The sequence below is a fragment of the Raphanus sativus genome, chromosome 5, assembly GCF_000801105.2.
Source record: "Raphanus sativus cultivar WK10039 chromosome 5, ASM80110v3, whole genome shotgun sequence".
Classification (NCBI taxonomy): Eukaryota; Viridiplantae; Streptophyta; class Magnoliopsida; order Brassicales; family Brassicaceae; genus Raphanus; species Raphanus sativus.
The window spans coordinates 7,914,232-7,928,537 of NC_079515.1; the positions used below are offsets into that span (position 1 = coordinate 7,914,232).

Consider the following 14,306-nt stretch of genomic DNA (forward strand, 5'->3'; position numbering starts at 1 on the left):
GCTCGTGGGTCGTGATGGGAGATCTCGGTTGAAGCCGAAGATCTACGGCGATGGTGACGAAGCTCAAGAAGAAATAGCGGTGGAAAAGATGTTTCGTGGGCGGCACCTTATCTCTTGCGGTGGTTCGTTATTGTCGAAGGAATAGCTCTCGCTTGGCGATTAATGCTTTCCACTTCAGAAACCCCAAGAGATGGAGGCGCTCGCGGTGGATGTAGTGGAGTTGAGAACTCCGGTGTAATCCGGCGAAGCGCACGGTCGTTCGCGGACGGTGGTGAGAAACGGAGATAACGAGAGGGCTTTTGTGACGCGTGTCATCTCGGATCTGAGGATGAGTACACGTGGCGCCAAAATCGAGAGGAGATCTATGAAGAGCCGACGTCGTTTTGCGTTTCGAGTTGTCTGTCTGCTCAAGTTGGGCCGGGTGTTGTTTGGTTCAATTGGGGGATTTTAGTCTGTTTGCTCCTCTGTGGGCCTTGTAATGTTTTGGGCTTTAGCCCCTTTTTTAATCAAAATCTTTGACGAAAAAAAAAAGAGTTAAAATGTCACAACTACATCTGGCAGCGATGGAGCCAAGGCGTTTTGTAGAGTTGAATATAACATTAATAGCTGTCTCTACAAAGACAATAACAAAAGCGAGACCAAAACATCCATTACACTACTCTACTCCCTCTAACTAGTCGGGTTCTTTATTAAACCCGACCCGATTAAAGTATAGTAGTTCCGAGTCCAATTGTCAACCTTGATTAATAGTTATTAACCGATCAAAATCATACACTAACCGAAAACTAAACCAGTTTAAAATAAAGCGTTTTATGATCTCGAAATTTAATACTATTTGTAAGCCGTTGGGGGAGTATATATTTGTAATTAACAACGCAATATTTGAATTTAGGATGGGCCCTCATCTCCCCCATAGTCGTTGAATATTTTCGAATAAAGGCAAAAAAATGTTGTTTATTTACATATCTACCCTCACTAGCTTAAATTATTACGTTGGAAAGCCCTAAACCCAAAAATTCAAATTTGAACTCCGCCACAAAGCGCAGAACACAGGATGCAATCTCAGCCGTCCGTTTCATCATCCGCCTCTTTTACATCACCCATCTCTCTCTCTCTCCATCCTCCTCCTCTCCTGCTGAAATCATGCGAATCTAGAGAGAGAAAAAACCATATTTTGAGAGAGAGATAAATTATATCAGAACTAGTCACTAGCTAGTTAAATTTTGAATCTTTGGTACACAATTCACTAACACAGCCACACAGGCAAGTAAAAGTTTCAATCTTTTTCAGCTTCATCTCTGATTCCAAAGTTTATAACTTTTTTTACCAATTCTCTCACTGTAGGTTTAACGATGTTGAGGGATGCTAAGTTATCCCGTAGAGACTCAGGCAAGCACGAGGAGGAGATCGAGAACGTCCCTCAGAATCTCCTCCAACCTTCCTTCTTCTCTCAAACCAGCAACGACTCCTCTTCTTCCTCTCTACCACGAGCTCCGCTTAACACGATCCACGACCCGTTAAACAACCCTAAGGACACCCGGAGTAGCAATAAGATGGATCGGACTCCGTCAAAGCCCAAACCCAAGAACCCAGATCCAGCATTGCCTTTGAAAACGCCTGATCACAAGCACCGGTTCGGTTGGGGCGAGAAGCGCGCTAACACGACTCCTAAGACCGGTAGAGCTGTCGGGAGAGGAGCTGGTTCGTGCTACTACTCGGAGACAACCGGTTCGGCTCAGAATACGCCTAGTAAGAGCGTGTCTAAGCCTCCACCTCCTCCGGGGTCTTGTTACAGAGGGAAGCTTGATGGGGGCAGCAGAGCTGGTGGAGGGTATGCCTCCTTGTACAAAGGCTTGTCTACCTCTGATAGGCAACTTTCTGGTGCTGCTGCTCTTGTTAATACCGTTGAAGTCCCTCACTTTGACCTTAAAGAAGATCCATCGTTCTGGATGGATCACAATGTTCAGGTATGTAAAGTGTTTTTGATTTTCCATTGCTTAACGTAAAGCATTGGTTTCCTGATGAGTTTATTTGAATGTGTTGTAGATTCTTATACGTGTCCGGCCGCTTAATAGCATGGAGAGGAGTATAAATGGGTACAATAGGTGCTTAAAGCAGGAAAGCTCTCAATGCGTTGCGTGGACTGGACAACCTGAGACACGGTTTTTATTCGATCATGTGGCTTGTGAGACGATTGACCAGGTAGAAAATTTGCTTTCCTATTCTTAGTTGAGATCATGTTTCACTTATCGAATTCTTGATTTATAGGAAACCCTTTTTCGGGTTGCTGGTCTGCCCATGGTGGAAAATTGCCTGTCTGGCTACAACAGCTGTATATTTGCGTATGGTCAGGTACATGCATTCTTTTATCATTGTAGAGACGAGATAGTTAAGTTTCCAGAATAGGACCAAGTGGAGACAGTTTCATTCTTGCGAGTTATTATTTTGCCTTTCATTTCCAAACTTGTAATATTTTGTTGGGGTTGTGCAGACAGGAAGTGGAAAAACATATACAATGCTTGGGGAAGTCGGTGATTTAGAAGTTAAACCAAGTCCCAACAGAGGAATGATGCCACGGATATTTGAGTTTTTGTTTGCAAGAATACAAGCTGTAATTTCTCTTATGATATTTGCTTTGTCCATGTCTATTACAGACATTATTAGCTTTGCTAATCATATCTTACACCATTGTTCTTGTTGGCAGGAGGAAGAGAGCAGAAGAGACGAGAGACTTAAATACAATTGCAAATGCTCTTTCCTTGAGATTTACAATGAACAGATCACAGACCTTCTTGAACCGTCTTCAACAAATTTGCAGGTAATCTTAAATTGTTTTTGGTGGTAAAAATACACACATATGCAAGGCTTAGTATTCTAATGTGTTCTCGCTTTTTTAGCTTCGAGAGGACATTAAGAACGGTGTCTATGTGGAAAATCTCACTGAGTTTGAAGTAGAGAGTGTTCAAGACATCTTAGGGCTTATCACACAGGTTATTATTGTCGTCTCCCAAACATTTTTATGTTTATTTGTTTCTAATTATATTTGGTACAATAGGGTTCTTTGAATCGAAAAGTTGGAGCCACAAATATGAACAGAGAGAGCAGCAGATCACATAGTGTATTTACATGCGTGATCGAGAGCAGATGGGAAAAGGACTCAACAACTAATATGCGTTTTGCAAGACTGAACCTGGTTGATCTTGCTGGATCAGAGAGGTAACTATGGTACTTTGGCTTGGTACTACTTCCTTAGAGACCTCTTCTTACATTCTACATTATGTAACAGGCAAAAAACTTCTGGCGCTGAGGGTGACCGCCTAAAAGAAGCTGCTAGCATCAATAAATCATTGTCCACACTAGGGTAACCAAGGAACAGTTAAATCCATTGCATAAAACGTTTTATCAATCACTTGTTGTGCTGAATCTTGCTATTCTGTTAATCTTGATTGTAGACATGTCATTATGGTTCTTGTGGATGTTGCAAATGGTAAACCTAGGCATATTCCATATCGTGATTCAAGGCTGACATTTCTTCTTCAGGTTAAACTTGAATTCATTGCCGTTCTTCGTCTAAGTTGCAGTCTATCCTTTCATGGCATTATAATGGTACTCATTTCATCTACAGGACTCACTGGGTGGCAATTCAAAGACGATGATCATTGCTAATGCTAGTCCTTCCGTCAGGTATTCTTTCAACACAAACTCCATCTAGTATTCCATAAACTCGTTCAGTCAGTAAAGAATTTCAACTTATTGTTTTTATGGATTATTACTGGCAGTTGTGCAGCAGAAACTCTAAACACTCTTAAATTTGCTCAGAGAGCAAAGCTAATCCAGAATAATGTAAGTTTGCACTGTTATCCATATTGTAGTTGAAAATGATGATGAATAAATGTTATGTTTCAAATGATTTAGGCTGTGGTCAACGAAGATTTCAATGGGGATGTCCTGGAATTACGCCGTCAAATCCGACTTCTAAAGGTGTGACATTTGAACTATCACTAGGTGATCTTTATGTGTATCTGTAGATAAGCTTAGACAATTTTGCTGTGTATGTGTGAAACAGGAAGAGCTTTCCCTCCTCAAGCGCCAGAACATCTCCAGGGCATTGTCATTTGGATCAGCAACAGCCAACATTACAGAATTCCAAGTCGATTCTCCAAGTCAATTACAGAATGTATTGCAGGAGACAGGACATCAACAGGCTCGTAACTCACTTGTGTATGAATCTGGAGGCTGTGTAAGGATGTCTAGAAAGCAGGTATACCGACTTTCAGAAAGTTTAATGATTCAAATGCTTCTGCCATGCGGTTCTGCTAAAACTATATGTATATGTCAGTTGAAATCGTTGGAGATAACACTTGCTGGCTCATTGAGAAGAGAGCATGTGGCGGATGCTTCAATTAAGAAGCTTGAAGCTGAGATTGAGCACCTAAACCGTTTGGTAATTCCTTTTCACTTACACTGCTCCATTCCCACTTATGTTGTAGAGAGCCTGAATCACTTGTTTATATTAGGTTCGGCAAAGAGAGGAAGATACTAGGAGCACAAAAATGATGCTCAGGTTTCGAGAAGACAAGATACAGAGGCTGGAATCACTACTTGGCAACCAGATATCTGCAGATTCTTTTTTGTTGGAAGAGAATAACGTGCTGTCAGAAGAGAATCAGTTGCTTCAAGCTAAAATTGATAAAAATCCTGAATTGACCCGCTTTGCCCTGGAAAACATAAGGCTTCTGGACCAACTTAGAAGGTGGATATATGTTTAGAAAGTTTCTAAATCTGAAAAAAAAGAAAAAAAATGTGTGCGTCTGTTTTCTGAAGCTTTGGTTTTATGGTACTTGTAGATTCCAAGAGTTCTATGAGGAAGGTGAGAGAGAAATTCTACAGGGCGAAGTCTCGAATCTGCGAAACCAGGTGACTATAGTTAGCACCGTATCCTGAAATAAAAGTCTTTTCGTTTGCAATGCCATACTTAACCCTAGCTATTGATGTTGCAGCTCGTTCAGTTTCTTAATGAAAGCTCTGACCGGCAAAAGCATCCTGATGATGTAACAGAGCCACAGGTAACATCTACTTTCCTCTTTAATCTTTACATGTGTTTAATTATCTCTTAAGATCCAGAGGGTTATGCTTCATTGGTTGCGTGTCATCATCAGTCTTGTTCTACTTTCTATTCTGTTCTGAAAAGATGTTGGGTTTTCTATGGCGCAGGATGAACGTATTAGCAAAGAAAATTATTCTCTACAGGAGGAGGTTGATTCACTTTCTTGCTCAGAAGTCATCCTACTGTTTTCTTTCTATTCTACCATTTTAATCACAGTTTCTTGATTTTTTTTTCCCATCGCAGTTAAAAAAGACCTCTAGCGAGCTTGAAAAATGCCGAAGCAAACTTGGTTCTTGCCTTGAAGAGAATGCAAAGCTTAGTAGGTTAGTAAATATGATTGACGATTCTTTTTTTTTTTGTTTCTTTGCATATGGCCAAAGGACTTCTCATTTTCATCATATCCGTGATAACTGATAAGTCTTCTCGCCCATCTTCTGCAGGGAAATCCATGATCTTCAGGCTATGGTCAGCGATATCAGAGCTTCCACACCTGATGAACATAGTGCGAACAAACAAAAGGTCTACACAATAAGAACAGTGTGGTTTACTAATCTGCAAAACCATCTGTGATGTTGTTACTTAACCGTTTCATATTGCCAAAAAATTGCAGGCCCTGCTGGAAACTCAAAATGTTAGTCGGCCGGAAACACTTGCTGATCAGCAGGTCAACCATGTCGAAGAAATCATCAAACTGCAGCTTGATTTGGATGTACTGAAAATTATACTGGATGAGGAAAGAACACTACGTGGTGATACAGAAGCACTTGCAGTTAGCTTGAAACTTAATATTGGAGAGTTGAAGGACCAACTAATTATGATGAGCAAGCAGCAAGAAAATGTTAACAGTCAGCTGCGCGAGACAAAATCTGTCGTTGAAGCTCTCGACTCGCAAAACAGTATATTGATCCAAGAAGATGAAGAGTTTAGGAGAATCAAGGAGAACTATACTGAACTTTTACAAAAGCAAGAGCTTGGCATCCCAGCAATGATGTCCAAACAGTGCAATGAGTTCAAAGATAATCCTGCAGCTGCAGAGGACAATGCAATTAATGCCAAGTTCAAGAAAATGCAAGCGTCTCTTGAAAAAGCTAAGAGGTTGAACATGAGGTTCAAGAATGATTGTGCTTCTAAGGTATTTGGAGTTGAAGAAAGGGACGAAGTTCACAGGCAAGCCGAAGCTGAGACTGCCGAGGTGATTGTCTGCTTGCAGAACGAGCTCGAAGTTCTTCAGAAGGAGGTTGATGATTTCCAATCAAAAGAAAACGTGACTGAACAGCAGGTAAAGCTTTTGGAAACTCGGATGGAGGAGCTTCAGGATAACTTGCGAGATATGACCATGGATAATGAGCAGTTGCAAGAAAATCTCAGAAGCAAAGAAATGGAACTACAGATCATTTCAAACGAGATGGAACTTCTCACTTCTGAGCTTGAAGAAATTCTGCTGAGTGGGAATGAAGGTCTTACAGATGCATGTTACCAGGCTGATCTAATTTCGGGCTCCTTTCCAGATAAAAGGATATGGATATCTGAACAGGTTGGAGGGTTAATAAGAACAATTTCTGAGAGGGAACTAATGATCGAAGATCTTGAAAGCTGTTTAGAGGATGCCAATAAAAAGCAGTGTGATATAGAATCCATGTTGAAGTCTCTTAGAGGGGCAGCATTAGTTATGAGTGAAGCGCACCAGAGAGAGTACGAGGAAAAGGAGTCACATGTTCTCCTCTTGAAATCGCAGTTGTGCACAAAAACAGAGGCCATGACAAAGCTTCTAGAGAAGCTGAAGATGTCTGAAAGTTGGATTTATGAAGCATCACATTGTGCAACAGCTTCTCTAGTAATTGTCAACCGATATTCTGAGGTAATTGAATCCCACAGTTTTGAGTTGAAGCAAAAGGATCTCCAGCTTGAGGAATCTGCGGGATTAACTCTTTCTCTGAAGCAACAAGTAGAAGATTTGGAAGCAACCTGTGAAGAACTTAGAAGCAAGCTTCTGGAAGAAGAAAAGAATGCTTCTGTTATGGAACAAAAGCTTGAAGAAATTGAGGAGACTGGCATTTCAGCCATGAAAGAGAAGCTTTCTGAGCTTACAGGTGGCGTATCTGGACTGAGATCATGCATAAACATGTGTCAAGAACATGAGAAATACACTGAAGCAGAGAATTCACTAGGGTCTCCAGCCCACTGTAGTGAAGGACAGGTGAGCTGCAATTTTTCATGTTTTAACGAACATGGCTTATTATGTATTGTATTGTTCTTAGTCCTTTGCTCGAATTTTTTTTTTCATACAGGAAGTTGGGAGGAATGTGTCGTCTTGCATTGAGAAGACTCCAAACAAAAATCACATGGAGTCCTTGAGAGTTAGCAGCCAGATGTCTAGTGAGAGAGGTAAAGTGATTATTCTGCTAAAGCAAGAAATGGAATCTGCTCTTGCAAGCTTGAAGGAGGTTCAATTTGAGATGACCAGACTCCAGGCTGAGAAGGAAGAGCTAAAGGCGTCTGAGAAAAGAAGCTTAAGCAACTTGCACGATCTTGCTGCAGAGTTTTCCAGCCTTGAGACTGTGATGAATAGCATGAAAGAACAATATGAGCACAGATTGGAAGATGCAGATCATAAACTTAAGGTATGTAACACACTCAGATGCTATGATTTTTTTTTCTCTCTTCTTTTTTTTTACTAATGTTCCCATGCTATTTTACAGACTTTGGAGCATGAACTTGCTAAGATGAAGCTAGAGGCTGGCCAGGGACATGTAGAAAACTTATGTGTTCTTCAGAAATTCGAGGAGGCTCAATGGACTATTAAAGAAGCAGATATCACGATCAATGAGCTCATAATAGCGAATGAAATGATGAAACTCAACCTGGAGAAACAGAAGACAAGGGAAACCAGCTTGGTTGGAGAGAGAAACGCCTTAGTTGATGAACTGCAGGAGCTAGAATCCATAAATGTCAAAGGAAATGAAAAGGTTGAGTACCTTGAGAAGCTATTCGAGTCAAGTTTGATGGGTGTGGGAAATCTTGTCGAAGAGCTGGAAACTGTTGTCAGAAAACTACAAGACGAGTCATCTGAGGCCTTGACTGGGATGGCAAATGATTTATCTGAGTTAAAGTCTTGGGTTTCAGAGACAAAGTCAGCTAGGTTCTTCCTCGAGGATATCTGGTCTGAAATAATTATGAAGGATTGTGCTCTCTCAGTTCTACATCTATGCCATATGGGGGTTTTGTTAGAAACAGTTACAGGGGTCAATGCCGAAAATAGTCTGCTTCAACGTGGTCTCGGTGAATCAAACTCTTCCATAGCCGGATTAAGAGATAACAATCTCAGGTTAAGAAGGGAGCTTGAAATGTTCACAACGCTCAAGGGTAAGCTGCTAGCTGATGTAAAGAATGGTTTTGAGAGAATTTCAAGAAATGAAGAAGCAACTAATCTTCTCACTACAAAATTAAGCAGTTTTGAGCAGAAAATTTCAGGTTTGCAGTACCAGGAGGAGCTGATGTTGCAAAGATCTGACAGCATGGGGTCTCAGCTTGATAGTTTGATGAAAGAAATAGATTTGAGCAACGGGAACCTTGCAGAAACTCTGTTGGAGCAAAAGCTGCATCTGAATCAGAGAAGTGATTTCTTTGACTCTGAAGTTCAGCGTTATTTAATGGATCTCTGCTCAAAGGACGTTGAGACACTTGTTCTGGCGCTAAAAGTAAAAGAATGTTCTTCTTGTCTCGCAGTTTTGGATAGAGAGCTTCTTGATCATCAGGCCATCGTTGAGGATCTTAAAGAGAAACTGTTTGTTTCCCAGGTGGAGAGTGAGCTCAAAGACCTCTGTCTGGTTGATAACAAATTGGAGACAGTCTCAATGATACAAAAGCTGACTGAAGCACAAAGAAAGATCAAGGTTCTCTCATCAGATCTTAATCAAAGTGTGCAAAAAACCATCGAAATGGATGAAGCAAACAAGGGTTTTGGAGAAAGAGTCTTCTTCTTGGAGTCTCGCGTTTCCAACCTACAGCAAGATTTAGAGAGGAAAGCTTCTGAACTTGATAGTCTCCAACATTCCCAGTCTATTACTGCAGGAGAACTGGGTATCAAAGAAAGGGATATACAAGTTTATGCTGATGCTGTCGGTGCGTTGAAGAATGAAAACAGATCACTTGGGGACAAGTTTATACATTTTGTTGAAGATCAATCTAAAGCATTAAATGCCAACAGCTTAAGCATTGCCAAATGTTCTGAAGGTAGCACAATACTGGAGAAACTAAACAGGGATGGTTTGGTAATCTCTGATCAAATGTTTGAACTAATATGTGAGAACGCCAACAAAGCTTCGGAATTCGCAGATACTGTTCAGTCTTTGCAGATTGATGTAGAAGACTTGCTGTCTGAAAATCTGAATCTCCAGGACGAGCTTTTGCGAAAGGATGATGTTCTAAAGGGGTTGTCTTTTGACCTCAGCCTACTACAAGAATCTGCTTCCAATTCAAGGGACAAGGAAGATGAAACAAAGGAAATCATGGTTCATGTTGAAGCTTTGGAAAAGACACTAGCTTCGAGAACCTCTGAACTAGAAGATGCTGTTTCTTTTGCTCAAAAGCTTGAAGTTCAGCTGCAAGAGAGCAAAGAAATTATCTGCAACCTTGAAGCGGAAACTGAAAAGGCAATGCAGTGTCAAAAACAGCTGTCTGAAGAAAATAAAGAAACTAGAGCAGAAGCTGAAGATCTCTTGGCAGAGAAAAGCTCTCTAGAGGAGGAGCTTATCCAGACAAAGAAGGTATCAGAGAGCATGGAGATGGAGCTCTTTAGTCTAAGAAATGCTCTCGGACAACTGAATGATAAAGTTGAGTTTACTCAGAGTAAATTAGATGAGACCATCGATGAGAGGGATAATCTCCAAGATGAGGTTTTGTATCTGACAGAAGAACTGGGGAAAATGAAAGCTGAGGCTAAAGAATTAGAAGTTATGTACATAGAAGCTCAAGAGGTAGACACCAAAGCCGTTAGTGTTAACAAAACATGTCTACTTCTCAACCCTTTTTGTATTGCTTACTAAAACTCGCTTCCCCTCTTTCACAGATTGCTGAGTCAAGAAAGATGTATGCTGATCAGAGAGAAGAAGAAGTGAAGCTACTAGAGGGATCAGTTGAGCAGCTTGAGTATACTATCAATGTACTTGAAAATAAGGTTAGGATTAATCATTATTTTCAATGTAACAGCTTAATTTTAGTCGCTGTGTTTACTTTTCTGATGGAGGCGTATTTTAATAGGTTAACGTTATCAAAGATGAAGCTGAAAGACAACGTCTGCAAAGGGAGGAGCTGGAGACAGAGCTTCACACAATACGCCAACAGATGGAAAGTGTTAGAAATGCTGATGAGGAAATGAAGAGGTTAGAAAAAAAAACTAAGCAACATAAACTGTTACATGTTTAAAACAACTCATTTCTTTATTTTTTTGTGGTCAAAGAATTTTAGATGAAAAACGTATGGATCTTGAGGAAGCTCAGGGGCATATCGAAGCGCTTGAGAGAAATACTGCTAATCAAATGACCGAGGTAACAATTTATTTAAACAGTGATTGATTCTTAACTCTTAAGTCACTCTTAAAATTGCTGATGATTATATGTATGTTTACTCTCCAACAGATTACTCAACTCAGCTCGCATATCTCAGAATTAAATATGCATGCAGAGGCTCAGGCTAGAGAATACATGCATAAGGTAAAGATGGGTTCCTTATAGATTCACTAGCTGAATTATTTTTTTCCAAAAGACTGGCGTTACTTAAGACTGTTCCATTCAAAATAGGTTAAGGAACTGGAGGCAATGGCTGAGCAAGTGAAACCAGAAATTCATGTTTCTCAAGCTGTGGATTCTTCATTGAATAAAGGTTCAGGGAAGCCTCGGGGTTCTGGCTCTCCTTTCAGGTGCATAGGGTTGGGACTTGCACAACAAATGAGGTCTGAGAAGGATGAGGAGCTTGCTTCTGCAAGGCACCGAATTGAAGAGCTTGAAACTGTAGTTGCAACCAAGCAGAAAGAGGTAACTAGTTGAAAAAGTGTTGTACGGAAACATTTAGCATTCATATAGTATTTATGTTTACCTCGTTTTTCTTGCTCCCAGATATTTTTATTGAACTCAAAACTCGCCAAGGTGGATAGCATGACCCATGACATTACTCGAGTTATGCTCGGACTCAAACAGAATTGTGCAGTAAGTAACTGTGTTTACATGTTCTTCTCTGCTCTTGTACCTGAAGTATATTCAGTCAATGATCTCTATATCTTCTTCTCTCTTTTCTTTATCAGTCATTATTGGATAGTCAGCAAGTATCAAAGATAGCAGAGATGCTTCAACGTTATAGTTCAGATTCACGAGAAACGGTATTTTCTTTGGAAGAATGAATAGTAAGTTTTCATACTATAATCAAAACTCTCTTGTCTGAAAACTTTCTGTATATAGGATTTTGAAGTCTCTCAGCTCAAGCGGCAACTCAGTGAATATAATGAGGAAAAGCAAGGGTAAGCAACTGAATTACACTTGTCAAGTTTTAAATAGAGGGAAGATGTTCTTTTGGTTCCTTACAGATGTTTTATCTTTACAATGTCTTGATGCAGATGGCTAGAGGAGATTGAAGGAAAGCAGACTGATTTAGTTACTGCGCAGATAGAACTGGAGGAACATAGACAGCATGAGCAACTGCTCAAGAAAGAAAACGAATTACTGAAGGTTAGAAACATTGGCGCTCTATTTGTTCCATTTTAGTAATATCACAGAAAGTATCTAACTCTTCTGACTTTTCAACAGAAGGAGAATGTTAGTCATAAAAGAAAACTAAGGGAGCTTGAAGGAGAAGTGGAGAAGCTTTCGTCTCAGCAAAACCCCGAGTGGCGAACTCGTGATCATGCTAGAATCAAGGCAAGAAAGAATCTCTCAAACTCTCAATACTTGTCTGTGTGTTTCTCTTTTGTCACTTTTCTTTATTCTAGTACTGACCAACCCTTTTATGTACCTCTCTCATCATATGCAACAGGAAGAAAACAATGTGTTAAAACTTCAGCTTGATGAGCTGAATCTGAAGCTACGGAGAGCAGATGTGAATATTTCTCGTGCTAAAGAAGAGCTTGCTTGGTACCGAGCATCTTCGGGGAAGAACCAACATTCAAACTTTGAAAAAATGCATCATTTAAGTACCAAACTGAAGGAAAGCGAAGAGGATAGAATGCAGCTGGGTAAGCAGCTATTATGTCTCTCCACCAGTATCTTAAAGGTAAGAGAAGAGGACATCACTGTTTTATCAGTGTAATAAGTTTTCTAATTCCGATGATCTGAAACTTTGTTTTAATGCATTCTTAACATCATCTTTGTGTGGATTCAAATTTTCCTCAGGCAGCAGGTGTAACAGGAGAAGATATCACAGATATAAACCCTGAAGTTGCTGAAGAGGCACTTGAACAGCTTAAGACAAGAGTTGGTTTACTTGAAAGTGAATTGGATAACTTTAGATTAAAGGTAAGATATAGTTAAAGCTTGAAGCTTCAATACTGTAGCTTTTGCAGATGAATTAATAAGAGAAGTTTGTTAAAAAATCTTGATGCAGGGGAAGACAAAGAGTAGAAGAAGTAGAAATCCCGAGAGGACGATGCCTTCAATGCCTTCGCCTAGAAGAAGATCATGGAGTCAGAGTCCAAGAAAGATGTCTCAGGTTCCTTTTTTCACTTCTTTAGACAGGTGAAAGATTTATATGTGTTTGTATGAGTAAAACTAGTCTTTGTAAGATTCATGAATACTTAAATGTAATTTGTAAATCATATTGAAGGGAATAGACATCATTTCACTCATCCCACTACCTAATGAGATAATACATACTACATCATTTCTAGTGGCCATATTCAGCTTTTTGCTATAACAAAATTTTCCATTAATTTCATCATTAGTATCTGGTTTTGGCATAAATTCTAGTTTCCATGAGTCTATGTTTCCAAACAACAGATTAGTTCATTTTGGAACCAATTGCTCCAATACCCTTATATCTCATTCCTTAATCTTTAATGGGTTCAGTTTTTTTTTTAATTTTATATGGCAAACGAAAAATCATAAAACTAAACTGGAAATGTGAGTATTTTTTATTTAATTTATAGAATTTGATAAAAATATTTCAAAAATCGAAAAACTGTTTTTTCATATTTTCGCGAAAATCATCAAAATATAATTAAAAACGATTTTAAAATTTTTTTTCCCAAATTTGAAAGGTATATAATTTAAATCTTTTCTCATGGGTTCACTAATCCATGGGGGTTAGGATTTAGTTTTGATGAAAGAGGAGAATTTGATTTGGTAATTTGAGTTTTAATCAAAAAAAGAATTATGAAAAAGACATAAAAGAGCACCGAAACCCATAGGAGATTGACTCTAAAAAATAGAGACAGTGAAGCTCATGATCCTTAATTTTGTGTCAAAAAAATATTAAAATTTATATTCCATATTTATTTTTAACCACATTTTATTATTTTATCATAAGCATGGACTTCATCTACTTATAATAATATCCAAGATTATTTTCTAACTGTATATTTGAAAGAAGACCGGTAGTGTAAAAGAAAGAACACAAGAAGAAAGAAACTACTTTTATATAAAAAAACGTGTAATTATATGTTACAAATATACATTTGGTAGCTTCGCATAAGTAATAAAAGACGAAATGAAGTTTTTGGTAGTTATAACTGGGAATGAGCACAAAACCGAATCAAACCAAGACAAACCAACCCATGCAGAACCAAATTAAACCAAACACATTTTTTAAGTAACTGAGTGTAGTTATTTTATTGTTAGTTATGAAATTTGATTTTATGTTGTGATGTATATCTTTTAACTAAATTATGACTAAACCGAGCATACAAGGAACCAAACTAATTTTGTAGATTTAATTAAAACCGAATAACCCAAATTGAGATTGAACTGGATCCTAAATCTAAACAAAGTGGCCACCTCTAGTTATAACAATCAAAAGGTAACTTAGACTAATTATAGGCGAAGAGTTAAACTGTAAATTATGTAAAGTAGTTGACTAAAACATAATGTAAAACTTTTTATTTTAACCCCCTTATAAAAGCTTGTTTACTGAACACGAACGAACTCATAATCAGTCGTCATGTTCAACAATATCGTGATCAAGCTGCCGAGCAGCTTTTTGGAAGATCTCTCAAACT

General features: G+C 38.9%; 1 protein-coding gene across 1 annotated transcript; it reads left to right on the forward strand.

Moving 5' to 3' along the window:
• Positions 1–1,070: 1,070 nt before the first annotated feature.
• Positions 1,071–12,938, forward strand: LOC108861917 (kinesin-like protein KIN-12D). The gene is made up of 37 exons (XM_018635904.2): positions 1,071–1,263; positions 1,345–1,967; positions 2,047–2,202; positions 2,269–2,352; positions 2,492–2,611; positions 2,705–2,818; positions 2,898–2,990; positions 3,056–3,216; positions 3,287–3,361; positions 3,453–3,540; positions 3,626–3,684; positions 3,780–3,843; positions 3,916–3,981; positions 4,067–4,261; positions 4,340–4,444; positions 4,518–4,753; positions 4,848–4,917; positions 5,001–5,066; positions 5,215–5,256; positions 5,351–5,430; positions 5,548–5,626; positions 5,718–7,304; positions 7,396–7,728; positions 7,807–10,083; positions 10,176–10,283; positions 10,367–10,488; positions 10,566–10,653; positions 10,744–10,818; positions 10,906–11,139; positions 11,221–11,310; positions 11,406–11,480; positions 11,560–11,618; positions 11,715–11,826; positions 11,905–12,015; positions 12,131–12,367; positions 12,487–12,609; positions 12,698–12,938. The coding sequence occupies exons 2-37, from the start codon at positions 1,353–1,355 to the stop codon at positions 12,830–12,832; spliced, it is 8,334 nt and encodes a 2,777-aa protein (XP_018491406.1). The 5' UTR covers positions 1,071–1,263; positions 1,345–1,352; the 3' UTR covers positions 12,833–12,938.
• The last annotated feature ends 1,368 nt before the right edge of the window (positions 12,939–14,306 follow it).

Excerpts from the sequence above, each read along its gene's own strand:
- LOC108861917 (XM_018635904.2), top strand. The coding sequence starts at position 1,353 with ATGTTGAGGGATGCTAAGTTATCCCGTAGAGACTCAGGCAAGCACGAG. Across the intron at positions 5,431-5,547 it reads GAGAATGCAAAGCTTAGTAG|GGAAATCCATGATCTTCAGG; the intron begins GTTAGTAAATAT and ends CATCTTCTGCAG. Across the intron at positions 10,084-10,175 it reads TGTACATAGAAGCTCAAGAG|ATTGCTGAGTCAAGAAAGAT; the intron begins GTAGACACCAAA and ends CCTCTTTCACAG.